This window comes from Poecilia reticulata, linkage group LG14 (assembly GCF_000633615.1).
Source record: "Poecilia reticulata strain Guanapo linkage group LG14, Guppy_female_1.0+MT, whole genome shotgun sequence".
Classification (NCBI taxonomy): domain Eukaryota; kingdom Metazoa; phylum Chordata; class Actinopteri; order Cyprinodontiformes; family Poeciliidae; genus Poecilia; species Poecilia reticulata.
This window is the reverse complement of record NC_024344.1, coordinates 15,270,047-15,297,586: the sequence shown is the minus strand read 5'-3', so window position 1 is coordinate 15,297,586 and position 27,540 is coordinate 15,270,047. Positions and strand designations below refer to the sequence as shown.

Below are 27,540 nucleotides of genomic sequence, written 5' to 3'. Positions count from 1 at the left end.
AGCGGGCTACAATCCGCATGGTTCAAAGTTAAGGAAAAAAGTAGCAGCTTTTAGTCCGGAAAATACGGTACCGTAGTGAAATTGAATAATTTCCACGGCACACCTGACGATCACTCACGGCACACTAGTGTGCCGCGGAACAGTGGTTGAAAAACACTGTTTTAAAGTGTATTCTCTGAGCTACAGGGAGCTCTACAGTGTAGGGACTTTAAAACTGGTGTTATGTGCTCTATTTTCTTGGTTTTAGTCAGAACATGAGCAGCAGCATTCTGGATCAGCTGCAGCTGTTTGATTGTTTTTTTTTTATTAATATTGCAGTAATCAGTGGCAACTAAAGATAAACACATGGATGAATTTCTCTAAATCTTGCTAAGACATTGGTCCTCTAATCCTGGAGGTGTTCTTTAGGTGACAGAGGGCCGACTTTGTAAACATGTATATATGTGTGCACGTGCATGCATGTGCATGTGTGTCTTTAAGAGTCAGTTAAGTCTCATTTTTTGATTAATTTTACTTAATAATTACATGCACCTTGAGTGTTGACCTCTTTGTGCCAAACCCTCCTTCATTATACAGATACACATCTCTTGTGCTCAAATCCATTAAAAGTTTATCCACCTTGGTTACTAAATATTCCTATTGATGATGATGTGGTCAAAATACTTACTTGACTAATAATTGTGCCTTTTTTGTGTAGAATAGTTCTGCTGTATAAAAATATTTATTTTGGTGTGCTTGTATGATATTAACTATGATTCTAAGCGTTTGTTTGTTGTGTGTGCAGAAAACCAGCAACGATTAATCTTTGAAAGTAGAGAGCTGCAAGGCAACGAGAAACCACTGTTTGAATATGGGATCAGGCACATGTCTTGCTTGCGTATAACTTTAAGACTACATGGTGGAGGCCTCTTCTGCCTCCTCTGCATGACAGAGGACTGGGAGATAAGGAGGGTGAAACTTGGAAGAAGTAAAGAATGTGTGATGCCTGATGTCTGAATCTCCAAATACATTTTTGTGGTTCCAAGTTGGATCTTTCACTCATCAAAATGCCTGTATTAACTGGAACCACATCCCTCCCCATCTTCATATAGACATGTAAAATATTTTGCACTTCCTGTTACATACTTTATCAAAACTGTCAATATATGGTCAAATGTAGAAGTAAAATTATATGCAGATGTCACAGTACTATATGTTAATGCCAGAACAAAGAAAGAATCTGCAGCTATGATACCAGATTACAGATACAGAATTAATGTTTACATGTCAACACAAAGAAAACTGTTTGCATGTTTTTACCCAGTAGAAAGCCAGGAACCAAGTATTATTGTTAATGGAGAGATACTTGAAGTGGTAAAAAAATGTAAAGATCTAGAAATATTTTTGCCTCAAATCTGACTTTTAAAAATTATGTTAAGAGCATTTCCAATGTCAAAATTTAATTGAGCAAACCTCCCTTATATAAAAACTTTTTTCACCACACAGTCCTCTAGGATTAAATACATGCAATGATTTTTTTTCCTCATAATCTACTGCTATATGGTTTATCCATAAGGTGGCGTCAATTAGAGGGTCACATTCATGGGACAGAATATATCAAGAGTGAAAACAAAAAGCAAACCAGTTACTCATAATGTCTTCCACTGCTTATAACAGAGTTTCTGTCCTGTTTTTATGTTTCTATCTTTATATCTGGTGTAAATGTTTTCATTTTTTAATGTCCTGTGAATTATATAGAAAGATGTTTTGTTTTTTCTGTTTACTTGTCTTAGGATAAATGATTAAATTTAGTTATTGTACTATTTCCTGCATATTTCCTGCATATTTATGAATTGTGGTAATATTAATTTATGTGCACTGTCCCAATAAATTAAATGAAATATAATGAGCAGAAATGTTCAGTTTGTTTTTTCAGTGAGTCAACTGTAAGAACATTTGTAGACCAGTTTTTAAGAATCTTGTGTTTTGTATTAATAAGCCATCTTTTTTACCTACTTTACAATTTAAACAAAGGAAATTTGCTAAAATGCAACAACTCTTGGTGACCTTTTGTTGAGGGCATTCTCCTGGGCGGTGGGGACACCGACTCGTCCCTCCCTGTACGTCCCGCAAGAGCTGAATCCCTGCTGCCGCAGGTGTCTGAAGAAAAGGGGACTGGTGTAAAAGCTGTCGGTGTAAACAATATACCCAGAGCCCAGGTAGTCTTTGTTGATTAATGTGTTGACAACATTGAAAGACAGCCCCTTCCCTGACGCCGTTTAAGATTTGCCAGCGTACAGCTGGAAATTGATGGTGTAGCCGTTTACATCTGCCAACACGAAATATTTTATGCCCCACTTTGTTGGTTTGGATTTCATGTGTTGTTTGATACTAAGCCTGGCCTTGGTCACGATTCACTCACTTCCCACAGTGGCGTAATAACACAATGCATACTTGAAAGCGTCGTTGCATGAATTAAATGCATTAAATGGTCATTTTCATGTAAATCTTCATTTAACCATCAGTTCCAGCCTTCTCAAAATTGACTGAGATGTGATAAAAGCAGAAAACATTTTGAGCAAAATTCTATAATGATGCCAGCTCTGTACAAATGAAGAAATCACTAAAACATCAACATTGTTACTAACTTCAAATTGTTAGAAAAAATTAAGAGTTTGCAACTATCCTTTTTTATTTTGTTCAAAATCTTAAAACTATCAATGCTCATACATAAATAATACATGAACAACTGTCAGTTCTTTTAAACTAGTTTATTTATATAATGCTGTAGAAATGGTTTGTTCTCCTGGATCAACTAATCTTCTTAACACATGTTTGGTTGAACTGATGAACATAAATCAGGACGTCGTCATTTGAAATGATAAAGAAAACAGGACAACCAAAATCACTGAAGTCAGACCTCAGTGGTCACATTTAGCAGCTACACAAAGACAGCTAACATTATAATTAGTTTCTCCGTGAATAAATATAAAAGTTTTTTTTTTTTTCTGTGAATCAAACCTTAATTTTAAATGAATGGGTTCTTTATTTCCAGTGTTGCTTTTTTGTTTGAGTCCTCTTGCCTGGACTGTGAGGTTTTTCCCTTTCTAGGATTTTAGATAAATCTGAAGAGTAAACACCACTGTTATAAGTCTTTCTAGTAACTCTCAGGCCATTTCTTTGAGTTGATGCCACATCTGGATCCTCCCAGTTATAAATCACATCTGTGGTTCCTCCAGGCTCTTCTCTTTCTTTTGTAGGGCTGTAATAATAAAGATGTTTGTTTGTATTATAGTTACCCAGTTTGTCCCTGGACTCATTCACTCCTCTACCTTTAACAGGAGAGGTGGAGCTTTGATGAAACATCCACTCTGAGGATTTATCTGTGTTGTTATAACATATTTGCTCATTTGAATCCTTTGCTTCAGTGTCTGCTGGTAGCCACATGAATCCCCGTGGTTTCCTTGGTGATGTTCTTTGGTTTGATTGTTCATTCCCTCCTCTGGAAGAGTTTGAATGTTTCTTCTTGATCTCATCATCTCTGGTCATATCGCCATTCAAATGCCGCATGTTTTCTCCTCTATGGCTTCCAGTTTTTAGGAGATCTTCAAAGATGAAATCGTCTCTTGGTTTTGCCTCATCATATCCGTCTCCAGTTTCAGGTGACAGAGCAAAACGATCTCCCAGAGCGCTCCCATCAGTCTCCTTGGGCCGTCCGCTCACTTTGAACAGAAACAGGCAGAGTTATTAACAAAAACAAACAGCAGAGGGCGTCTTATTCCAACAAAAAAACAAGTTTTGGTAGGATTAAAACAAAAATGGAAGTAGCGTTTGATAAGAAATGCTCATTCTTTAGATAACACAATCTTATCATATGCTGTAGTTTGTACATATAGCCTATTTAAACAATAGAAACAAAGAGAAGGAAAACATCTTAAAATGCTCTGTTATCCATTTACACATGTACAGCAGGACAGTTGTTCTCATACCAGCGAGTTTAGATTAAGTCTATTCCAGAAGAGCCTGCATTCTACAGAGTGGCCAGAAGGGGGAGTCCTCCCACTTGATTTTTTAAACAGCGTGTTTTCAATATCATCAATATTATTCTTATTTAATGTAAAAGAGATTCAAATCATGCTCAATAATCCCGACTCTGGGAAAAACAGGTTATTCCCACTTGGGTCTATAAAACCTTTTTAGTTTTGATTTTAAAAGGAAGTTTATTATAGCAGGAATTTTATTGACACCTTTAATAAGCATTGAAGCGATCATAAAATTCTGACCACCAGATCTATAACACTGATGATAAAATACTATTCATCATTGTTACAATACAATGATGTCACATTTTCAAGTTAGGTAAAAGGGAAAATCTAAAACCTCAAGGATTGTTGAGGGTTAAATACAAACTAAATCATTTCAAACTTACCCATTTTGTACATCAGGAGATAAGCTGTCGATGATCTGTTTCAATGGATCAAAGTGAAAGAAAAACAAAAATAGAAATCAGAACCAGGACAGATTTTTACAGAAAATATCCATCATTTTTGTGTTAAAGTTATTTTACCTTATTTGGTTTTGTCCAGATTTAACATAAACTTCGTTGATCTGCAAGATTTTAAACAAGTTATTTGACCTTCACATTGTTAAAAAAATTTAACTATTTATGAACAAAAAAAAACAGAGACTTACACATTTAACAGTGTTGTCATTGAAGCAGTACCAGTTTCCAGTTTCAAAGGATTTGATGTCTGCAGTGTAATGACCTCCCATCAGATCACCGAAGTGATGAACCACGGCGTAGAGGTTGTACCTGCAGTTCTGGACAGTAGAAACACATCAAGTTAAAATAAAAAGAAGCTGAAACTGAATATGTGTGAATATACTGGTAAACACCTTGACTTCTAAAGTCTGGGCCACATCGACTCTGCAGTGCAGCTTGACGTAACAGTTCTGCTGATAATCAAAGGAGAACCTCTTCAGCAGCAGCGTCAGAACATCTGGACAGTGCATCATCTCGTACTCCTGTACGATCAAAACAGCTGCATGTAGAGGAGAATGATATGAAAACACTGAAAAACAAAACCTGACTTACAATGTCGGCGTCTTGCTTTTGATTGCAGTGACTGCAGAACATCTGGTTTTCTTTGCTGACTCTTTGTGGCTGAAAAAAACTCCTCCAGCCTTTCAGCTGGAAACAGAGAAGGCTGGTTAATCCTGCATCTTATTTTGCTCCAAAATGTGAGTTAAACATGAATAAAATAATACCACACTGTAGCTTCTGGACTTTGAGTCTCCCACTGACAGCGGTAAAACCCAGAAGAAGTTTGTTGAATCGTTTGTCTTCCTGCAGTTTAAACACGTGGTTTTATGATTCAGCTCACCTTTGAATATCTAAACAGAAGAAAGAAGTTACTGGTGTGTTAGTGACACTTAAAAATTAAAAAGAATACAGTATTAATGGATTCTACTTTAAGATACAAAACTATCAAATGCTAAAAAGCTAACACTTTTTATGTAAATAAGGAAAAATTAAAAAATGATAGGAAAATCCAACCAAGTCCATATAAATTATTTACAGTTAAACAGATTCAGTAAAAAACTAATAGGATGGATAATAAAATAAAATCAAAACTTCTAAGTATCAGCCTAAAGGCTTGTGTATCCGTGCAACATGGTAACTGCAGCTTGTCATTATTTCTTTCAAATAAATGATCTTGCTTTCATATTTTTACATCACAAAAATGTAAAAAAAAAATTACATCCTTCATTTAAAGAGGGATGTTGCTGTAAAAAAAGTCAACATGCTTCTTTAATACAGCAAGATACAGAAATTGTGTGTATAGTTTTTGAATTTATTTTAACACAAAACTGAAGAGAAATATTTAATTGCATGTATATTCCAGGAATTTTCAAAATATCTCAATAATTTATATATTATATTTGTGAAAAATCAATTTAGCTTTTTAGTCTGTATTATTCATCTGCAATATATTACTGTTAATATCTGAAATAAATACCATCTTGTATTTTTGATAATAATTATAAATATTGTGTATTTTTTTACCTCAGAGGCGTTTGGATTGGTACGACAGAGGATCTTCTCAAAGTACTCAGCAGCGTCACGTTGTTCGAAAACTTAAAACACACATAATTAAAAAAAGGTTTGAATGTTTCTCAGGTCTTCAGAGCGCTCACTCCTGGATCCAAACTCACCGTCTTTGATGCCCAATGTTTTTATAATGTTGTGTGTTTTGGCCACGTCTCCCTCTAAAGCATGGAACAGCTCCCCCAGGTGGAAATCAATGGTTTCTGCTGGACTTTTACTCCAATCTCTACAATTAGGAGAGAAGCAAAGACAGAATATTATAGTTTAAAGTTACAGTCTGCAAGTGTCAAATGTTTTGACTTTGAACCAACATATTTATTTTTAACTGGTCATCTATTTAATAGTTTCTAACCTTTTGTGTATGACTTTGTAAACATCATATGGTTCATAAATGCATTTTTCCTAACCCATCCCTAAAAGTGAGTGCTTTTATTGGAAAAACAGCCATAATCTGCTTCCTCTAAACCAAGTGTAGATTTGAAGAACACATGACCTGCTGTAAACGGGCACTAAAGACATAATCATCGTCACTATAAGGTTTTGATTTAACGTCTTTTAAAATATAAGACTGGGAAAAGGTCCCAAACCTTTTTACTGCTTCCCGAAACTCTTCAGTCATGAATAAAACCTGCAGGACGCTGTTCAGGTAGCAGGTCAGCCCAGGACTGCTGAGGCCCTGGTAATCTACAGACACAACAGAAACAAAACGACTGAAACCATTGAGATTCAGTTATAAACAAACTGAATCTGAATGGTTGTGACTTACTGAGCCTCACCCACCTGAGATGGACAAGTTATCGAGTTTATCTCTGAATTTCATTACTGTGTAATGATTTAGTTTGATGTTGAATCGGGGTTTGGACATCTTGGCATTTGAATGTTTTGTTGTTTTTTTCCATACAATGATTCATCCTATCAAGACAAAAAAAAAGGCAAAACAGGTATTACTATAAAACAATTTCAGAGATCAGGAAAAATTATTTAGAAAACCAATAAAAAGTTGTGCCACAAATTGTCATGGTTTTCCCTCTTGCAGAAAAAACCCACAACATGATGCTGCCACTCCCGTACTCTACAGCTAATTCTAAAGTTAAAAATCAAAAATGGCCCAACACTTAAATTTGAGGTTCATCAGACTACAGGAAATGTCTCCAAGAATTAAGGCGAGGTACGGGAAAATTGCAAGAGTAATTTTATGGATGGCCTTTAATTTTTACTTGAGTAAAAATTAAAAATATGTTACAGCAGTGCCACTTCATTAGGTACAGTTTGTTTGGGTAACCTACTCTTACCAACCTTTCCCAAAAGTTTATCTTTATAGTTAACTTTTATAAAAGCGCATGAAGTTAGTTTTTGAAATATGTGGAAACACTCAAGGTGATGAAAAACAAGAATGTGCAAATAAATGTTCATTTTAACTTTTAGATAGTTGGTTTTTAGAAACAGATTATTAAAAGTCGGCCTCTGAAAAATAACGATCAGTTAGTCAGTCGGCTAACAACCGCATGATTTATCCCGCCAAAAATGATAACAGCGTCATAAAATACGATTTATACCCTCAGGTTACAGCCACGGTCAAATATTTGCAATATTTTTAGTGTAAATGATCCCGTTATGAATGAGAGCACAGATTGGAGGTCAGTGAAAGCAGCTGTTGTGTTTTGGGGGTGTCGTTGAAACCCATGCAGCTTCTCCTCCGTTATTTCAACGAGTTGACTTTATATACAAATATAAACCAGAAAAAAATATATAAACTATATCACAAAGCGACTGCAGCAAACTAGACCTGACTGCTCAGATAACAGCTGTGATAACTGTAACCGTAAAGTGAAGAGAGGTAAATACTAGGAGACTCACCCAGCAGCCAGACTGAACGTTATAACGCTGCTGTCTTTCACTTTCGCTATCAGTCCGAACAGGAAGAAAGAGGAGAAACAAGCCGAAACCAACAGAACCATCTGCTGCTGGACAGACTTTTAAAAACTTCACAGAAAACCTGAGAATCTGGGTGAAATACCTCTCCAGAACTACGGTGTTTTTAAGGGTCGCTGATCTACTTCCGGGTTTTAACAAAGAGTTAAAGGGGAAGTTGTTAGAACTACAAACTGAGCACAAGGTAAGTAAAACAGCCTATGCATTTATAGTTATTAATGTATTAAATGTATGGACAGTATCGTATAAACCTAAATTATAGCTGCTCAGCTCTGAAAAAATTTATTCATCTAATTTTTAGCAGCTACCTTCACATAAGAGCTATATTTTGGTCATTTTATGGGTGTTTTCTCATTTCTTCAAATCTTTAACCAGTTCTGTTAATGACATTGTTTTTGTTTGTTTAACCAAATTAAGATCATTTAAGTTATGTGCCTGTTTAGGAAACTCTCTATAATTCAATGTCAGTGTGGAAGAGTTAGGCATTTCCCTGAGTGAATAAGTTTTATTGTTTACAGTTAGTCAGCTCAGGAAGTTTCAAACTCAAAACTAAGCACACCAGCATAATTTATTTATCTTTATTTTGTCATTTTGTGTAGTTTATTTGAATCAAGCTGTTACCTTTAGAATATACTCAGGTTTAAAACAAATACCAAAACTGTTTTTTTTTTTATTTCTAATAGTAAATGATCACATTTTCACTATAAAAGACACTTTTTTGTGTTATGAAAGTCATTGACTCAATGTAGGGAGATTATGGACCATTTTAAACATGTTTTAAAAACTACATTTTGAGGGTGTTAAAACATAGGCACTGCTGACATTTGTTTTTATCATATGGATATTGAAAACAAAAGTGTTCCATTTTAAAAACACACCCAGAGGCTTAAATACTAAGAGAATACAGTTTAAATATGTGATCTGCTGCTAAGATGATTTATTAAATAGTTTTTTTCCATCTCAGGGTTTATGGGATCGTGCATCTCTTGTCTATCCAACATCAAATCAGTCATAACATTATGACTACTGAGGTGTCTTAAAAACCTTGAACTAGTTCATTTTGTACAGATCAACTGTTAAAGTAACTAATCTGTTTTTAATGTCTGTTTTATATTCTATTGTTTTATATTATTGTCAACAGGATCAATTATGTGTGATTTTTTTCCCCCCTTAGAATGAACATGAGCATTCAGGAGCAGGACTCACCGGAGAAGAAATACGACCCACTAGACAAAACTCTGAAGTTTGTGAACAGGGGAGATGACTTGGATCCAGTGTGTAAGAAATGTCTTTTTCTGTGACTCAGCTGTAAAACAACATGACGCACAGAACAACCTCAAGGCAAAAAAGCAGCAGCTTACGGCCCCAAACCCAACAGTGTTAGCTGTCTTTCATTGCTGTTACTTGAAAATCCCCAAACAGCCTCATTTTCTATTTAAATTAGCAACAATTGTCACCGTATATCTGATGTACAACTTTTTAATCTCCACAGCTTCTGATTTTAATTCTCTCAGAGCTGAAATGTCCTGCGGCCACGCAGTCACTCCTGATTCCCTGACCCAGTGGTGTCGCAGTCAGCTGGACGAGGTACGGTAAAGACTCTTCACGCAAACTTATAAAACTATCTGCTAGACCAGAGACGAACCAAAGCATGAGGCAAAGAGAGTTGACAGACATTAAGATCACTGAGGCACCAAAAATACCAAATCAAATCAAAGATATGATCAAGACAGTTATATGTGTTAGAAATTTGGAAAAAATAAAATACCCCCTCACCCCCCAAATTTGTCATATAATTCTAAATATCCTAATCAAATTATTGGGTTAAAAATGTATTTGATGTCCAGTTCTCAAATTATGACATCTCCTGTAGGGACAAGCATCAGCAAAAATAAAACAAAAATCAAAAAATTCAAAATAAAAAGTACATTTAGGTTTATGGGTTGAATCAATAATATACTGTTATTTAATGCAGTAATAAGCATCATAAATCTGACTTAGTTTTGCTGAAGCCTCTCATTTTAAACAGAAGCATTTACCTGCAGACATCTGGAACCGAAAGTTGAAAAGTCACATCAGCTGTTGTAGCAAGAATCAGTTTAAAGAACATCTGAAAATGATCAGGATGTGTTGAAACTATTGACCAGCTGCAGTACATAATATACTCCACATCTCCAAACATCTAAGAACTAAATATTTCCTAGTATCTCTTAACTCTCTCTTAGAGATGGAGATTTTGTAATATATGTTTTTTCCAGTAAAACATTTTGTTTAATGCATCTTTAAATGTGTTGCTTTTAATTCATGTGTTTTATTTCCACCTATACCTGCATGTCAAGTTTGTAATATTTAATACCTAAAAAGATGCTGTAAGCCAATCAGTCACAGTTAGACTTCAGTTAAATAAAGGATAAGAAGCAGGAAAAATATTGGTGGCCCCATACGCTGTTTCTCCTCAGGCCAGGGAAATTACCAATCAAGTTTTGACCTGTTGTTCCAAAGGATCCGTGTTTTATTCTTTAAGGGGAATCATAAATTCAGATGTCCTGCGGTGCTGGAGGGAACCAAGCTGTGCAAGAAGCCCTGGTCGTACCAGGAGGTGCGCAGACTGGCTGACCTGAGCGTTGATGAAATGGAGTATTTTGAGCAGAAGATGGCCTCCCTGTCTGTGTCAGAGTACTGCGAGGTTCAGTCGGTGAGTCGACAAATGATCCACACATCTTTTTAAACTAAATAAAACACTGAAACTTAGCGGTTGAGCCTTTTCTCCTTTCGTCGTCAGTGTCCAAAATGTAAAACCACCGTGGAGAGGAAGGATCTGTCCAACCTGTGCGTCCAGTGTGTCATTTGTACCGCTGACCAGAAGAAGACCTACCAGTTCTGCTGGCAGTGTCAGAAGGAGTGGAAAGGCTCGGGGCCTCGGTCGGATCGCTGCAGCAACGACGACTGCATCAACAGGGACCTGCAGCTGCTGCAGACCTGCAAGGAGGTCAGCCTGCCTGAAGTGGCGGGCGTCACCAGCTGCCCCTCCATCCGGGCCTGTCCCGTGTGCGGCATGAAGGTGGAGCACAACCGGATGTACTGCAAAAACGTGACGTGTCCTCGCTGTAGCTTGACGTTCTGCTTCGTTTGCCTGAAACCAAAGAGCGAGTGCTGCAAGAGCAGCTCGCCGTACAGCATCTGTCCCGGCGGCGTGGCGCCGAGGCAGACATGCGTCCCTGTGTGGAAGAAGTGATGGAGGACAGTTTGTCTGGTGGGAAGATTCACCAGAAACATACAGGAGGATTTCTGGAGTTTAGGACATGTTAAAAATTATTTCATGTACAGAAAATGTTAGTCATTCACAAATATTCCAGCTTTAAAACTTTAGTTATGATACATTAACAGTATGTCAGTCACATTTGAAAGATTACATAATGAATCGTTAAAAACCTTTTGTGCTTTAAAGGGAGATTTATTATCTGATAGAATAATAAATCTCTTCTATAGCTTGTTTGACTACATGTAAAATTTGTTTAGTAATATATTGTTTTGACTTTGTTTTTAATCACATTTCTAACATTTAATGTTTTCATGCTTATGTGATTCTTTTATTTAGTACTTCATGAAAGAAAGTAGCATTTTGTAGAGAAGCAACCAAGATAGACAAATATATTAAGGCAGATGCTACCAAGAGTGATTCCATCTTCATCTGTGTTATTGCTCATTTTTTGTAAAAAAAATAAAAATAAAAAAAAGTGAGATATTAGCTTGAAGTCCTTTCTTTACTCTAAATGTTGTTTAAATATCATCATTTATTACTTCACTGTCAGGTTCACAGTGTTTTTATTGAACTGTCACTAACTGCCACTGAAATGATAAATAAACAACCTATTAAAATCATCCTGTCATTTTTACAAAATATCTCAGATTTCAGCATCACGGTTCTATTTGTTTTTGTTTTTTTAAGCTGAGTTTTCTACAGGTGATCCTCTGGAGCCACAGAGCTGCTCCTGAACATGCAGGTTCTACATTTCCAGTACGAAACCAGCAAAGCGGCCGAGACGCAGACAGCAGCACCGAAGCAGAGCAACACGGTCTGCACAGTTACCCTGAGAGGAGACCGGGTCACATCCTGGGGTGAAATGATGGTCCAATCAGGGCCACTGTTGAACAGAAACCAGAGACATTCATTTAGTAGAGGCAGCATCATGCTGTAGAGCAGAACAGTCTCTGGTTGAAGTCGACTTACCATGTGGAGAAACAAGAGGATGAGTTTCTGTCTAAAGGAGGGGAAACGTCAGGATAGAGACACAACCGTCTGTCAGGACAAAACACTTCCCCTCCGTACCCTTTAACCTGAGAGAACAGGAACACATCATGTTTATGTTTTTATACTAAACTTTATACTTATGTGGAGTCAAAGCCAAAAGTCTCAGTAGTAACACACATTTCTTACGTTTCCATAATGAACTAAAGACCAATAAAAACATTTAATACTTTATAAAAGTTTTATTTGCACATATATGGAATTTATATGAACATCTTTCACCCCCAGTTGATGTCTGGGGTGAGACTAACAGAACCGTTAAGACCCAGACTGAGTCCTAAAGCTTTTTCACTGTAAATAAAACCTCACACCTGTTTGGACAAAAACGTTATTTGAGGAAAAGCAGCACTTTACTGCATGTGAGTTTATCTTGGAACAAAAATGGCATTTGCATGTTTTGTTCTTTGTTTTTTATTATTATTTTGGAGATACCCATTGGTAAAATAAGAATGTTTTCTAAGCACATCTGTCTGTCACTCAGCAGGCTGGTTTTTGGAATGGTAAGACATTTCAGCTAATAAAGATATAAATCTGGCTACTCTGTTCAAAAAATTTAAATATATATTAAATGTGATATTTAAAATAAAAAGAGAGGAAAAATTGTAAGACACGTCTGTCAGTGTTAAACTATTTGATCACACATGTTCAATGCTTGCACAACTTTTAAATTACAGATAAAATTTCTTAAAATGCTAGTGTAGAAGTTTAACTTTGTAGAGACAAAAACACCTGCCTTTATTTTAAGAGATTATGCTTGCTTTATAGTTAGATTAATTTATTTGACAAAAGTATAATTTTTAGAAAAACCCACAGAAGCTGAATTTGCTGTCATCTTACCTGAACGGCGCCTCCTGCTGGGCAGTCCACCCATTCAGAGCCAGACACCTGGATCTGGAACCTGTTGGGTCCAGAGCATCTGTGTCTGTAGCAGCGACCCTCAGCAGAGCTGCTGGTCCAAACGTCACCGACCTGGTTCAGATGAAAGACGGGAAGAGAAAATGATGTTAAAACAAAAGAAAAATTCAGTGTTTCTCTTTTTCAGTCAGAGCATTTGGGACAATATTTAAAATACTACCAGATCTATTCCTTTATATGCCCAAAAACATAAACTGAAGACAAGTTGTTACTTTTTAATTAATAAAAAAATATTAGATTTGTTGTGGGTGTGAATGCCGATATCTTGTCCGTAATTTTACGTTTTAGTTTCACTCCTTTTCTAATAAGTTAAATAAGTTAAACCTAAAACCAAGTTTGGGCTTCTGGGAATTGCGTTTTGATTTCCCTCTGACATTATCATCCTGTAAGGTTTTAATGTTTTATAGCAGAAACACACACACACACCTGTCTGCTGAGGCTGGAGAAGAAGCAGCGGCTGTCAAAGCCAAACATCTCTCCGCTCCAGTTTTCTGCAGGAGACCATTTTGTGTTTTCTTTCTTCCAGCATTCACTCTGAGGAAGAAGAAAATGACACGAAACAAAAAGAAAAAGACTTTAACAGATGTAACTGGACCAACCGCGACAGTTCAGCAACTTAAAAACACATATGTGGATATAAGGGAAAAGGAAAATATAATAAAAGTAAACAGAAGGGAAATAAATAGTGATTTCTTTTTTGCTAAAGATGACAACTTACTCCGTTCTCCAGCGGCTTATAGACCCGACAGCCTTCCAGGTACGGATCCGTCTGACATTTCCCTTTGTGGAGGTGAAGGAAGTGACATCCAACTCCACTGAGAGCAATCAGGAAAAACAAGTGTGAAAATAATTGATGCTCCTGCTACAATCAGATACAAACCTACAACTTTACCTTCCAGAGCAGAAAAAGGTTGAGGAGTTGTCCTTGCAGGTCGACAGAGAACCAAATTTGGTTCCTTCACCTGATAAAATAAACAAAATTCAACCTGAATCCTGCACATTAGTCAGTTCATGTCATTTCTTACCGTCTCCCCAGACCAGACTCTGAGCACGGCTCAGGTTCACAGAGTACCACCCCGTGTCCTGCAGCGCCGCCAACGTGACCGGGTCGATCCGGACTGTGGTCGGGTCTCCCAGCATCGCCGCCATGATGGATCCCTGCAGGACCCGCGACTCCCAGTGGGAGGAAACTTTGCCTGCAGATGCATCCTGAAGAGCGAAGGTTAAAGTCAGGCAGGTGATAAAAAGTGATGCTGACCTTTGACCTTCTCAGCACCAGGTTCTCCAGAGGCCCGCCCAGCTCAGGGTCAGAGGACATCAGGTGTCTCTGCAGGGCTGAGACGACGGCTGGAGTGTAAATCCTCGTCTGTCCTGATCCGTCTGAGTGAATCACTTTATTTTGAGGAGAACATGAAGAAGCTCCTACATAAGGAAAGAAACACAGAAGTAGATGTGATTTTATCTAAAGTTAAATTAAAGCAGCTAATTTTAAAGAGGCAGCCTGATGTGTTTTCCAAGTAATTAAATGACTATGTTAACTTCAGCTGCTATAAAGTATGATTTTAAAGAAACTTGAAATTGGGTCTCTGTCTCTTAAGAAACTTCTGCATTTTTAAACGACTCCTTCAGGAAGTCATCACTACTTTGCTCCACTTTTAATATCTTTGCAACATTTTTACCAGCATTGCAGTTCAAACAGGTGTTTGCTAATGCTGCTGGTTAGTCTGAAGGAGCCAAGTGGGGCAGGGCTGAAGCTGAGACGCTTGCACCTTGAAGGTATTTACACAGCTGAATGGTTGCCATGGAGATTAAAGGATTCCTCAAACATGCATTTAAGAATCAAGGCGACACTCTCAGTATGTTTTTTGATGAGGAAATAACTTTATAACATGATGTAAAGCTCAAAAAAGTCAACTTTAGATAATACTGCCTCTTTAAAATAGATTGTGCTTTTCAAGCCTCTAAGAAAATAAAAGACAAGAAGAGAAACGGACGTTTTCTAAAAACCTTGATCTGATGGACAGTCTTGCCAGGAGCTGAAGAGATCTCTGGAGAACCCGAGTGTATGAAACATCTCATGGATCAGAGTCTGGAAAGCAGATAATCACAGACACCACAACCACAGTTACCCAATTTCTGCTTTGCCAGCTCAGACTCATCACCTCAGGAGATTAGAAGTGAAATTATACATAATTGTGTTTAAACCTGAACTGTAGCCTGGTGGCTGTAGGCGGCGCCGCTCAGCCTGTCCCTGCAGAGGACCACCACACCGGCCACAGGACGTCCCCCGGCGTCTGTCTGGCAGTGGACGGCGTAGGCGAGGACACCAGGCTGAGTGAGCAGGACAAGACTGGATTTATCAAAACATTGATTATGAGCTTCAGCATTTCACACACTACAAATATACACCAGGTGAGGGTTTTTGGAGTCCATTTATCTGGTTATTATAGACAACAAGAGTGTGACTGGATGTAGCTTGAAATATAAAATCCTGCCAAATATCAGATCCAAGCTTTCCTTTGCAGTTGAGGTACTGATACTGTAATCTGATACATTCTGCAGCTTTAGACAAAAAAAAAATCTATTGTGTGATTTAAAGTGACATCAAATTATTTTAGAAACACAACAAAAACATAGAAAGAAGAACGTTTCCAATATATAATCAAACTCTGATCAGATGTAGGGAAGTGGATGTTTACCTCTGCTCTACATTTGTCAGTGGCTTGTACATGGATATAAATCAGGAAGTCGGTGTCAGGAAGTCCGACTCCCTCTGGTCTGAGGACGGTCCTGTGAGGAGAGTCAGCCTCTGGGTAAACGTAGCATCCAGACAGATGATCTTCTGGGATCTGTTCACGCAGAGGGAAGGTAGAAACACGATGGATGTTGAGTTTTATAACATCTGGAGAGAAACAGCAGAGTTGCTGGACCGACTGCTTACTGTGACGTCCAGACACGTTTCAGTTCTGTAGCTTCTGTTTGCTCTTCCACACCTGGAATCAGAAAACCATTACTGCTAAATTCAATACAAAAACATGGAGTAATGATATTTGTCCCCTGGAATCTTTGGAGCATTTCTTAGTGAATTTTAAATACTTTGCATATAAACACACTAAGTAAGCACTAACCTGTTGTAGTTCAGCAGGCTTGAATTCCTCCAGACAAACTTGCAGTATTTGTTGACGTCTCTGCTCAGCAGTAACGTTCCCACAGTTCTGCTCACTATCAGATAGATTGAGTTAGTTGTCTTTATTTATGTATGTGTTGGTGTGTTTGTCTGTTTGTCACCTGACAGTAAAGACGACACCACCCTCACAGCCTCTTCCAGAGCTTTCTCCAGCCTCTCGCTCTCAGGTTCAGACAGTTTGCAGCTTTCTTTGGCCCTCCAGGTTTTTATCCTGAATGGCTGCAAAACGCTGGAAGGAGGAGGATGGGTTGTGTTTTCCAGAAACATCCTCCTCTGCTTGACTTCAGGTCTTGAATGTCTGGTTTGGTGTCCAGAGATTGGCTGGGTTCTTGGCTGCATGGATGCTGATCTAGTCGCTCTGACCTGAGCTTCATCAGAAACACAGCTCTGTTTGGCAGCAGCCTCCAACACGGCTACCAGCAGCAGCATCCATACACAGATCCTCTGAGATGGAAAGAAAGATTAGGCTAAAGATGCTAGCTTGACTTAGATTTTTAGTTTGGATCAGGATGCAGCTGAACACCTGTCAACAGTGACAAACTAAACTAAAATACAGCTCACCACAATCTGAATGTTGTTACATATTCACATTTACCTTCTGAGTATCTTTGTTTCTTGAATTCATTTTACATTTAGTCAGATTGGTTTCTCATTACATTTTAATGATTTCTTAGCATTTTATTTGCTTTAGTTAGCATTTTATGTTCTCCACTCCCCCTTTTGATGTTTAAGTTTTTGGTGTGTTTCTTTCTTTAAAGCACTTTGATTTGTTCAGTATATGAATGGTGATGAAAATTAATAATGAACACCATATTGAACAGTAAAGCACAGCAGCGGCAGCAAATCCTGTGGGGATATTTTTCTTCAGGGATGAAAAACCTGGGGAAAAATGGATGCAGCAAAATACAGAGAAATAGTGGAAGAAAATTTGTTACAGCAACACAAAAAAACTGATAATTCATAAAGACCTGAGAGAACATAGGGCTTCGTATAATGATGAAACACTGGAAGCGCACTGTGGGAAAAATATCAAACTAAAAATACCATAGAATCTGCAATATTTAGTTCTACAAAAATGAAACCGTATACGAGATTTAGAAACGCACGTTAAAAATGTAGCAAATCATCCGAGCCATCAACTTATGTTCCTGTGAACACATTAGCATAGTTTACTTGTAAGAGCCTTTGTGTGCAATACTCAAGTTAAAATAAGCCCAGGATTAAAAACTGAAACATTTATACAAAAGCCTTCCTTCTCATCAGCTCAAAGTTTCTGCAAACAAATAAATGAAGGCAGCTTTAAGTCTTTAGCTTCAAATACAATCGGCCAGTTAGCTCCCACATGCTTTAAAGAAGAGACGGAGATGACTTACCTGGATTTTTACATCTGCAGCTCCAGATGTTTCCATTACTCAGCTGGAAAACAGATGCGACTCCATCTATCCTGAAGAGCTTCTGTCTTCCTTCCAACGTTTCCAAATGGCGTTAACTCACCAGCATGTTTGTTTTCTCAGGATTCCCGAATACAAAGCACAATGCAGCATGAGAACAAACCTCTCCTCCCCCAGTTCAATAAACAAACATCACACGACACATAAAAGTGCAAATTGTTTAATCTCAGCCACATTTTTACTTATATACAGTGAAGTTGACCTTATTAAATCATAAAACCACTTTCTCTTTTATTTACCTAAATACATTGCAAATTTGAAAACTTCTGGCTACTCCACATGGACCCTAATACATTCAACAAAGCAAAGATTAAAACACAAGAACTTAAAGGAGGCGGGGAGAAAAAAAACAACAATAAAACAACAACAAAGATCTGGAGCTTTCTGGAATTAAAACACCTTTAAAATGTACGATAAGAACACGGATGGCACGCCACAAGTCTCCTGTGTCAGAAAGCAATCGAGTCCTGTAAGATGCTGAGGTCGTCTAGAGGATTCGGGGCCCTCTTCGTCACACTTTACACACACACACACCTGCCACTACGTCAGGCACCGAAGAGATTGTCGCTGAAAACGTTTCCTTTTCGTCGGTTACATTCATCCACGTGGGAAGGGTTCACTTCGACGGGTTTGCACTAAAAACAACGTTTTGAAAAGTTATTGCCAGCTTGCAGAATAGTACACATGCAAAACATTTTTTTCTTCTTCTTCTCTAAGTTACAATAAAGCCGCTAAAGTGTCGATGATAACGTGCATCCACGTGAAGCAAATACGAGCCTGCGCGCGTGTTTCTGTGTGCGGTGCGAAAATCCAGGACGTCTTGATTCGCTTCAGCTGTCTACAGGAAACTCCTCAAAAGGCACTTAGAGGGAGGGGGAAACGACGAATATTTCTTCAGCTAACAGACTGGATGCAAGTGGCAGAAGTTCACGCAGTCACACAGTCTACCGCAAGACTAAAATGCAACCTCATTCACGCAGCTGCAGTCACACAGACGCCATCATTCAGTCTGACAGTAGCCTGCCTCAGTAGCTGGATAAGGGGGGAAATCCTTCTGTGCAGGCCAAGCTTTATTTAACTAAGTGCATCCGAAACTAACTCGTCTCCACGTACGGAAGCTATGGCCGTCGTTTTTATTTTTCATTTTTAAGGGAGGTCCTCAAAAACAGTCCGATATTGGGTTTAAAGTGTCAACAAGTGGGAACATTTTTAAAAGGCACCGGACGTGCACAGGGAGGAAGAGTCTCGCTAGGGGGCGCTCCTGTGCTCAGAGTCAAACAGACGTGGAAAGACTGGGTTGTAGTTAAGAGGAGGAAAAGACGAGGCGCGAGGAGGAAGTCATGTTAGGTGAGCATGGGAACGTCGTCCTCTGAGGTGTTGTCCTCAGACAGCGGGATGAGCAACACCTCGTCGTCTGAGGAGGAGGATGAAGAGGAAGAGGAGAAGGAAGGTGAGGCCGAAAGAGGCATGTAGTTGGTGGAGGAGGACGAGGAGGAAGGGGGCGAGGGTCTGAAGAGGGAGATACTCAGGCCTATTGTTTGGAAAATGGAGGCCAGGGAGGGGCTGCTGGGCGGGACGGCGACCGGAGGGGTCTGTGGAGGAGCCGGGGGGGCGTACGGCGGGGGAGGGGCAGAGAAGACGGGCGGAGGGGGGAGAGGAAGCAAGGGAGCAGATGCCTCTTCCTCCTGAAGCTGCTGCTGCGGCTCAGTCTGAGCCAGCAGGCCGAGTTTCTGAGGCACTGGCTGGTTGACGGCCTCCACGGCCAGCGACGACCGCGCCAGGACGGACTGGCTCGCTTCCTGGCCAGGGGCGGCAGAGTTCGCCTCCTGCTGGTTGGAGCCGGAGGTCTGGTTCTGTCTGCTGGAAGTCCTGGGGATGAGGCCCCACCTCCTCATGCGGCGAACGATGCGGCGGACGAAGCGCGGCCGGCGCCTGCGGTGCGGCGAACTGGAGGCGTCCTGGCGGAGGAGCTGCAGGATTCCCCTCAAAGACAGAGACGAGGTCTGATGGGAGGAGCAAACGGAGACGAGAACAGTGGTCAAAAATGACATCATCACCTGACTGCATTTCCTCCATTCAGCAAGAACCACCTGCGTTTTCACTACAAATGTGTGTTTTAGCACACAATAAAACTAAACACCAGCTACATTTGAATTGAGAGTCTTTTTCAGATGTAAAGCTGATGTCATGTCTTGCCCTCTGACCTCATTAGGACTCTCTGTGGGGAAGTCCTCCACCGGGGGGATGATGCCCTGGGCGATCAGCTGGCCGTAGGACGGAGGAGCCTGCTGCTGGATCATCTCTGCTTCCAAGCGGCTTATTGGAGCAAACATGCTGCCACAAGAAACACAAGAGGCGTTCACACAAAGTCAGGAAAAGTCAGTACACATCTTTGATTTATTTGCGTTCTACAGGAAAATGCAACTCAAGAAATCACAAAGTCCTCATGTGGTTTTAACTTTGTTTCGTAACCTAATTTCATGCTTGTGTGTTTAGAGGGTTGCATAAGCCTAAATGACTGAAAAAATGCTGTACATTTTTATGAGCACACTCATCGTGACTCAAGGGTCCAAGACGAGCCAGAACATGACAAACATCTCCTGTTTTCCTCAGGTGACTGCAGAGTGAGCAGACACCGCTGTGAGGATTAATCTGCAGGTCTAATGGGAAACTAAATGTTTCCAACCCAATCATAAGGTGGTTCAGGAACTGCAGTTTTAATAAGAAATATCCTGAATTTCTTATTCAAACTAACAAGATCAATCAAACAAGACTCCGACATATTTTAATTAAACGTTTCTGTGTTTTTCCAGATATTTCAATCATCAGAATTTGTTTAAATGTTAGTCAGCAAACTTAAAAATGGCCTTTTCTTCAGCAGTGGAGTTTTGTGTAGCGACTGTGCATACACGTTGTGCTGATTGAGTGAGTTATTCTTTTCTGAAATCTTTACCAAGACTTTCTGAAAGTCTTCATTAGTCATTATTGGCATTTTTAGAAATGTTATTATAATTCTACAATAATATAATAGTATAACTCTATTTGAATTCAGCATTAAGGCCTGTAAAGATGATAATTGGAGTCTTCGTGAGTTTAGAAATTCTTTCAAGAAAAAAGCAAGGAAAGAAATTAGAGTAAAGAAAAAAAATAAGGGCACATCAAAAGGAAAATAGAAGGAAGTAAGGAAACAAAGGAAGAATACCAAGAAGGAAGGAAGGAGGGAGGGTAGGACGCAAGCAAAGAAAGGAAGGAGGTAAAACAGTCAGGATAGAAGAAAGGAATGAAGGGCAACAAAAATAAACAGAATGGAGGCAGAACAGCCAAAAATGAAGGAATGAAGAACACAAAGAAATGACAAAACATTTATGGAATAAGAGAAAAGTCTGGAAACTTTTTCCCCATTTTTCCAAACTTGAAACACTAAAATCAAATTCCGGAAGCTGAACCGGTTTTCTTTCGCCAAGCTGTGATGAAAGTGGATCACAGGTCAAAGGTTACCTGTACTCTCTGGTCCGGAGCGAGTACAGTTTGCAGGTGCAGCCCATGGCGATGACCAGCAGGAGTCCGCAGATGAGGCTGCCCACCGTTGCCGCGGTGATGACCTTCCGGGGCAGCGTGACGGTGCAGTCGAGCTCGTCCGTGCCGTCCTTACAGTCCACCTGGCCGTCGCAGCGCCAGCTCTCAAACACACACCTGCAGGGGGAACGCAGGGCCGAGTGTTACCAGAGAACGAGGAAATTCATCCGCCGACTTGTTTGCTGCAAGACTCAACAGGAAACCATGAAGAGATGCTGAACGACCGATTTCAACACACTATGCTACGTTAGAGGCTGTAATTACAAGACTGATTTGAACAACCGGTTTGAAACATTAATTCAAAGAGTGAAGAGAAAATACAGACAAAAAGTACAGCTTTAGGGGATTTTTAACATCAATAATTGGGATTTAACGAGGCAATAAATCACATTTCTTATAAGGAATTTATAACGATAAATGATAAACGATTCTATAAAAGACCTTGTTCTAACATGTTATATGAGTTTATAAAGCTCTCTGTGTCCAGTGTGAACTCTGACCTGTTGCTGTCGCAATGAAAGGTCCCGGGCTGGCAGACGCTGCAGTCCTTCTCGTCGCTGCCATCGGTGCAGTACAGCTGGTAGTTGCACCTCTCCGTCACCGGGTAGCACACCGGCGTTCCCGGGTAGCGACTGGGCGGCAGCGCTCTCTGACTCGCCAGGCCGCAGGCGAACTGGTTCTCGCTGCAGCCCCTGCAGCCCTGCTCGTCCTTGCCAGTCTCGGGGCAGTCCCACTTCCCGTCGCAGCGCTGCTCCTTGGTGAAGCAGCCGCCCGCCGCGCCGCCACACCGGCTCTCCCACGGCGGGCAGTAGCTGCCCACGTGGAACGTGGCTTTGAAGCCAGTCCCCATGGAGCTGGCCGCCTTCTCGAACACCAGCGACATAAGGCCGGTGTGGGACTCCACTTTGAGAGATTTGTAATTCAACGCACTGGTGATCTGTTTGAATGCAGATACACATCAAAATATGTGTGATTTTTGCATATGTTGTCAATATTGTGTTCTATTATTTTACATTATTATTACCATTTCACTTGCTAATAGATTTTAGACCATCTGGGGAAACGTGCTGCAATATACGCACAGGACTGCCGAGTTATTCAGTTTGTCTATGTTATTGTTTGTCACAATGTCAAATTACGATGAATAAAAAATTGTCCCAGAAGTCATTCCAATAAACTATAATATTGACATTTTGAGACCATTTTCAAGTAACACAATGGTAATGAAACACATTCTCAACAATCAATACACTTTAAAGTATAATGAAGATTTAACACTTTAACTGGAAGACAATTTAAATGACAAATAAATTAAAACAACAGAAACAACAAATATGAAGTCTCTGTAAACAAAACTGTCCTTTAAAAATGGACTAGCTGAGACCAAAGCAGCAAACTGAAGACTTTTATCATCCAGTTTTTAGTAGAAAGAGAGAAAAGAGAAAAACAATAAATCATGCAGATGGAAATGATTGAGTTTGTTTTAAGTTATTATGTGATTAATTGATTTATTGTTTATTGCAAAGAAACCTAACGAATAAACAAAGTTATTAAAAACAAACACAGTGTGGTTTATTAGAAACATCTGGTTGCAGTTTTTCCGAGACGTAAACTCACGTTTTTGATGATGTCTCCTTTGCCCCCCTCTCGGTTGTAGACGGTGAGTCTGTCCCAGGAGCCAAGCACGATCTGCTGCAGGTCCAGCCTGAGCGGCCGTGAGTCCTGCGGGTCCAGCGTCCAGACGCACAGCATCCTGCCACCCTCAGATGACGGAGAGGAAAAGGTGCCATAGAAGGTCTGAAGCAGCCCCCCGCAGGGCCACTCGATGGGGGTGGGAGTGGCGACCAGCTCCTTCTGGGTGGGCTGCTCCGGACTGGTCCGGCCCGAATCCCTCAGGAGCGACCAGTCGTCGGGGAAGATGTACCGCTCCGTCGACCTCACCCAGCCTTTGTCGACGGTCCTGCCTTTCTCAGGGTCCCGGTCCGTGTTCCTGTCTGTGTAGGTCAAAGGTCTCTGCTCCGGGTAGTCGATGTAATCGTCGCAGTCCTCCTCGTCTGAATGGAGGTCATCATTGAGGCACTCCACCTGCCCGTTGCATCGCCAGGAGAGAGGCAGGCAGCGGCCGCTGGGACACTGGAACGACGTCTCCGACGGACAGTAGCCCGAGTCTGGACAGCAGCGAACAGGAGTTTCAGACAAAACAACAGATTTCAGCAATAAAACAAAAACAATAAAAGAAAAACTAAATTCATACCTCTGGCGAAGTTTAGCATAAATGAAGACACGGGGTAGGAGTGGGGATAAAACTGGTGCACCAGGGTAATGTTTCCTCCCGGGAACTCCATCGGCTGCGGCAGCTTGTCGCCACAGAGGACATGCTGCTCTCCTCCCGACGAGGATCTGATGGTCAGTCGTTCTTTCTCACACTCAGCAGAAAACTGAGAAAAGCTGAGGGAGAAGGTGGAAATGGCAAATTAGCAAAAACTAAACCATAAACTCTGATCTGTCGGCTTAACTCGCTGAACCGGCAGGACAGAAACGTTTCATAAACAAAATGCAGCATGAAATACGGTTTTATTTGTGGTGCCCACAAATGTGACTGGAATAGATAAGAATCATTTCAACAAGTCCTACAGATGCAATAAAAATAAAATAAAAAATACAATCAACAAAAAAGCAACTGATAAGACTCGTTTGTCTTTAACAAATATATTCTTATTGAGTCTTGAGGACAAAAATTGCTTTAAATAATCCCAAAATCAGTAACAATGACTTTTGTTTTGTTTTTGCCTTAATAAAGCAATATAAGGTAGAAATGTTGAGCTCTGCTGGAGTTTTTTATTAATGGGAGAGAAAACTGAGCCTTGTCAGCATCCGTACCTGAGAACAATGGGCTCATCCTCCAAGCCCTTGATGATCCAGCAGTCAAAGATGACTCCAAAGTGGTAGGACCAGCTGTGGTACGCAGAACTCCGGATCTCTCCCACTTTACTGTCGATGACCTGAGAGCCGCGGCCGCACTGGGCTGCCAAACAGGAAAAAAACAGGATATTAAATTAATGCACTCATCAATTTTCAGACAGCAACATTACCAGAATGAAATTTAGTTATATTTATGTTCAGGATAGTAACCATGAAACAAACACTGATATACTGTATATAGGAGGAGTGAAATAGGGCAGGATTTACTGAGAATCACTGCCATGTTTTTCCATTTTCATCTCACATTTTTACTATCTCAGCTATGAAGCTCGACAAACATGGTTTTCTTATATCATTAAAATAATAGAAAACGTTTTGTGCTTAATACATGTTATTGCTAATGTTAAAAATAGAGACTTAGTTCAATCAGGAAAAAAACAAAATCACTAAAAACATTTTTAACAATCTGGCCAAAACCATGAATTTCTTGTAGGCAGTTCATGTACTTACTAAAACAGGCAGCAGGCTCAAAATGGCTGCATGCTGAGAGGGGGGGAAGCAAAAACAGAACCAGTCAAACAAACACAGGGCAAACAGACACCAGAGCATCAAATGAGGAAGTTGTAATAAGCATAACAATAACTTTTATAGCGTCACTCACCTGTTATGAAAATTAGAAGGAGCGCAGAGGAGGTGTGACTGACTGTCATTGCTGCAGATCTGCTCTTTGTCTTTAAAATGAGTTAAAACTGTGAAGACTTGGAAGGTTTAAAAGAAAATGTAAAAAATGTCAGAGAAGTCCCATTTTAGAGGAGGGGGAGGTTCAGGAAGACTTTGCCTGCAAAGAGGAAAAAAACAAGAGAGCATACATGAGAAGTATGTTGGAGGGATGCAACTTTAACTGATTTAAAAGAAACAGAAGTGACATTTTCTCTGAATATGCTGCAACATAATTAACTAAATCGATGGTTGAACGATTACAAATATGAGTTTTACAAATAGATGTGGGTGATGTGCCAGAAATGTCCAGATTTTTACAATTAAATCATTTCTTTTTTCAAAAACAAATTTAAAAAGGTAAACAAAAACACTCGAGGAAAATCTACTCTTCCCACAAAGGCTGTAATTTATGAAGCTAAAGGAAAGGGAGAAGAAAACACTGACGTATTTCTGATGAACAGTAATTGACAGAATATGCTTTGGCATCATTAACATGATCTACTACCATCATATCGCTCACTTATTACAAATATTCCAAAATATTTACGTAGAGCACAAAACTAGGGAGTGTGATGCAACAAGGTGCTTGCAGAAAACACTGCATTGTTTGCACATTAAGCCATGTTTAAAAAATACAGATAAAACAGGAGGAATGGCTGGGATTTATCTTTATGACGTAAAGTAGACAATTAATTAAATACGTGTATCATATAAACACCGCAGAGCTGGAAAGTAATTCAGGCAGACTCCAAGGAGGAATTGTAGAAAAAAAAGCTAACTCTAGAGTACAATTCTCGTATTATCCTGAATAAAATATTTATTAAGGTATTTTAATTATATTATTGTTAAATATTGCACCAATGTCAACTGTGACTAACCCACCATGTCCTAAATAGTCTACCATTTTCATCATAACAAATGCAACAATGGTCTCCCTGAATATTTGGATTATTATAAGTATGATCTATATTAGCTGCTGGCCAGGTATTATTGTGACAGAGTTTCTTCCAATGGAACTGAAATGTATTTTTCCAGAACTGGGTTTTATGGGAGAAAGCCTTTTTTTTTTTTTTTGCTTCATAAAAAATCAAAACAGCTCATTATTTAGTTATAGTACTTCTAGTTTAGTTCCTCATAAGTAGATGTTATAAGCAGAGTTTCTTACATAGTAAACCTCCCGTTTTTAATAATATATATGTAGTCTATATGTGTCAAATCTTCAGTTAATACTGTTCTTGGTATAAATCACCAACAGATATTGGAAATATAAAGAGCGTAGAATGATCGGTAACTTAACAGCTTTAGGCAATAAATCAAAATATGACGATATTTTCTCCACGCCCACGACACATACAGGTTATTTTGGTCTGGTTAGCACGCCAGACACAGAGACTTCCTTCCTATAATCTACTCAACAACGTCGGTTAAAAAAAAAAAATGCTACCATTTCCGTGCACAAATCCTCCCATAACAAACATTCCCCACGACTATTTCTAAAATATTACTAATTTCTGTCTCGTTTGAGTCATTTCCTACCGACATTTGTGTTTTTTGATAAGACTCTGTCCCGTGAGGCGAGATTAACAAAAACAGTTTCGGATTGAAGGATTAACAGCGAGCTAGCTTCTAGCTACTTACATCCTCAGCTTTTGTACAGCTCGTTCAGTCGCGTTAATAAAACACAAAACAGCAAGACAGGTCTTTAAAACGCCACACGACACGTTCTAGTGCCCACAGAAACCACAACACGTAACTCTCAAGGGGCTGCTACGAAGTAAAACCATCGAAAACAAGGAACGAAAGCGTTACCGTGCTGCGGGCCTCTCTTGTTGTCAAGTTCTCAGCTACTTCCGTGTGATGCGGCTCATGACGGGATGGGCGGGGCTTGTGACGCACACAAACTGGCTCTCTTTTCATTCACAAAAAATACACATGTGGCTCATTTCAATGAGAGTTAAATGGTAATTCTTCATTTTTGACATATCTGTGACCGTTGATAGTTCATCCGTTAATTTAATGGGACGGTATTGATTGATTAAATCGGATGTGAAAGGTGAAATGTGGAATTTTCACCACCAGGTGTCAGTGTCAGCTCGGATAAACGTCCTGTTATTTTCATTCATAGAAATTATTAAAAACAACATAATACAATAAGCAAAGTATTGAAGTGGCATTCTCTCTTTTCCATGCTTCTTAACGACCTTTTTTGGCTTATTCTATTATGTGTCACAGTGAAGTAGAATCAATCAATCAATCAAATTTTATTTGTATTGCACATTTCAGCAGCAAGGCATTTCAAAGTGCTTTACATAATTAAAATAAAAACAGCATGTGACATTGAATAAACAGTGAGGAAGAGAAAAAGAAATCTTCAGGTAGATTCTGTGGAGAATAGTTGAAAAGGTATTTGTGTGAATAATGTTTCTGTATATTTTGGTAA

General features: G+C 39.5%; 4 protein-coding genes across 7 annotated transcripts; 1 reads left to right on the top strand and 3 right to left on the bottom strand.

Moving 5' to 3' along the window:
* Positions 1 to 2,735: 2,735 nt before the first annotated feature.
* LOC103476168 (ubiquitin carboxyl-terminal hydrolase 64E-like) lies at positions 2,736 to 8,157 on the bottom strand. Of its 2 annotated transcripts, none has more exons than XM_017308466.1 (12): positions 7,946 to 8,157; positions 6,869 to 7,000; positions 6,676 to 6,772; positions 6,196 to 6,314; positions 6,047 to 6,117; positions 5,248 to 5,373; positions 5,075 to 5,170; positions 4,876 to 4,935; positions 4,672 to 4,800; positions 4,547 to 4,587; positions 4,409 to 4,443; positions 2,736 to 3,701 (listed from the first exon to the last, which is right to left on the bottom strand). In XM_017308466.1, exons 2-12 carry the CDS (start codon positions 6,951 to 6,953, stop codon positions 3,025 to 3,027), a joined length of 1,536 nt encoding a protein of 511 aa, XP_017163955.1. In that variant the 5' UTR covers positions 6,954 to 7,000; positions 7,946 to 8,157; the 3' UTR covers positions 2,736 to 3,024. The 2 variants fall into 2 exon arrangements, with proteins under 2 accessions (XP_017163955.1, XP_017163954.1); XM_017308465.1 differs by having other exon boundaries at positions 4,876 to 5,004; positions 7,946 to 8,154.
* Positions 8,116 to 11,736, top strand: LOC103475995 (E3 ubiquitin-protein ligase RNF19A-like). Of its 2 annotated transcripts, XM_008428009.2 has the most exons (5): positions 8,116 to 8,204; positions 9,195 to 9,298; positions 9,513 to 9,607; positions 10,545 to 10,715; positions 10,803 to 11,735. In XM_008428009.2, the coding sequence occupies exons 2-5, from the start codon at positions 9,196 to 9,198 to the stop codon at positions 11,253 to 11,255; spliced, it is 822 nt and encodes a 273-aa protein (XP_008426231.1). In that variant the 5' UTR covers positions 8,116 to 8,204; position 9,195; the 3' UTR covers positions 11,256 to 11,735. The 2 variants fall into 2 exon arrangements, with proteins under 2 accessions (XP_008426231.1, XP_008426230.1); XM_008428008.2 differs by lacking the exon at positions 8,116 to 8,204 and having other exon boundaries at positions 9,221 to 9,607; positions 10,803 to 11,736.
* A 123-nt stretch (positions 11,737 to 11,859) lies between these two features.
* On the bottom strand, positions 11,860 to 16,778 carry cirop (ciliated left-right organizer metallopeptidase). Its single transcript, XM_017308464.1, has 14 exons — positions 16,533 to 16,778; positions 16,373 to 16,466; positions 16,186 to 16,237; positions 15,944 to 16,093; positions 15,450 to 15,575; positions 15,252 to 15,333; positions 14,521 to 14,666; positions 14,270 to 14,453; positions 14,137 to 14,206; positions 13,963 to 14,059; positions 13,671 to 13,778; positions 13,167 to 13,298; positions 12,252 to 12,358; positions 11,860 to 12,165 (listed from the first exon to the last, which is right to left on the bottom strand). The coding sequence occupies exons 1-14, from the start codon at positions 16,768 to 16,770 to the stop codon at positions 11,979 to 11,981; spliced, it is 1,773 nt and encodes a 590-aa protein (XP_017163953.1). The 5' UTR covers positions 16,771 to 16,778; the 3' UTR covers positions 11,860 to 11,978.
* A 1,248-nt stretch (positions 16,779 to 18,026) lies between these two features.
* Positions 18,027 to 26,991, bottom strand: lrp10 (low density lipoprotein receptor-related protein 10). Of its 2 annotated transcripts, none has more exons than XM_008428005.1 (10): positions 26,910 to 26,991; positions 25,042 to 25,218; positions 24,891 to 24,923; positions 24,339 to 24,483; positions 23,713 to 23,906; positions 23,076 to 23,626; positions 21,959 to 22,395; positions 21,381 to 21,575; positions 20,087 to 20,216; positions 18,027 to 19,885 (listed from the first exon to the last, which is right to left on the bottom strand). In XM_008428005.1, exons 2-10 carry the CDS (start codon positions 25,088 to 25,090, stop codon positions 19,226 to 19,228), a joined length of 2,394 nt encoding a protein of 797 aa, XP_008426227.1. In that variant the 5' UTR covers positions 25,091 to 25,218; positions 26,910 to 26,991; the 3' UTR covers positions 18,027 to 19,225. The 2 variants fall into 2 exon arrangements, with proteins under 2 accessions (XP_008426227.1, XP_008426228.1); XM_008428006.2 differs by lacking the exon at positions 26,910 to 26,991 and adding an exon at positions 26,739 to 26,885.
* Positions 26,992 to 27,540: the final 549 nt, after the last annotated feature.

Excerpts from the sequence above, each read along its gene's own strand:
- LOC103476168 (XM_017308465.1), bottom strand. The coding sequence starts at position 6,953 with ATGTCCAAACCCCGATTCAACATCAAACTAAATCATTACACAGTAATG. Across the intron at positions 6,118-6,195 it reads AACATTGGGCATCAAAGACG|TTTTCGAACAACGTGACGCT; the intron begins GTGAGTTTGGAT and ends GTGTGTTTTAAG. Across the intron at positions 4,588-4,671 it reads ATGACAACACTGTTAAATGT|ATCAACGAAGTTTATGTTAA; the intron begins GTAAGTCTCTGT and ends AAAATCTTGCAG.
- LOC103475995 (XM_008428008.2), top strand. The coding sequence starts at position 9,281 with ATGACTTGGATCCAGTGTGTAAGAAATGTCTTTTTCTGTGACTCAGCT. Across the intron at positions 9,608-10,544 it reads GTCGCAGTCAGCTGGACGAG|GGGAATCATAAATTCAGATG; the intron begins GTACGGTAAAGA and ends TTATTCTTTAAG. Across the intron at positions 10,716-10,802 it reads AGTACTGCGAGGTTCAGTCG|TGTCCAAAATGTAAAACCAC; the intron begins GTGAGTCGACAA and ends TTTCGTCGTCAG.
- cirop (XM_017308464.1), bottom strand. The coding sequence starts at position 16,770 with ATGCAGCCAAGAACCCAGCCAATCTCTGGACACCAAACCAGACATTCA. Across the intron at positions 16,094-16,185 it reads AAACGTGTCTGGACGTCACA|ATCCCAGAAGATCATCTGTC; the intron begins GTAAGCAGTCGG and ends CTGCGTGAACAG. Across the intron at positions 15,334-15,449 it reads GCCACCAGGCTACAGTTCAG|ACTCTGATCCATGAGATGTT; the intron begins GTTTAAACACAA and ends TCTGCTTTCCAG.
- lrp10 (XM_008428005.1), bottom strand. The coding sequence starts at position 25,090 with ATGACAGTCAGTCACACCTCCTCTGCGCTCCTTCTAATTTTCATAACA. Across the intron at positions 21,576-21,958 it reads TTTCATTGCGACAGCAACAG|GTGTGTGTTTGAGAGCTGGC; the intron begins GTCAGAGTTCAC and ends TTCCCCCTGCAG. Across the intron at positions 19,886-20,086 it reads CCACAGAGAGTCCTAATGAG|ACCTCGTCTCTGTCTTTGAG; the intron begins GTCAGAGGGCAA and ends TCCTCCCATCAG.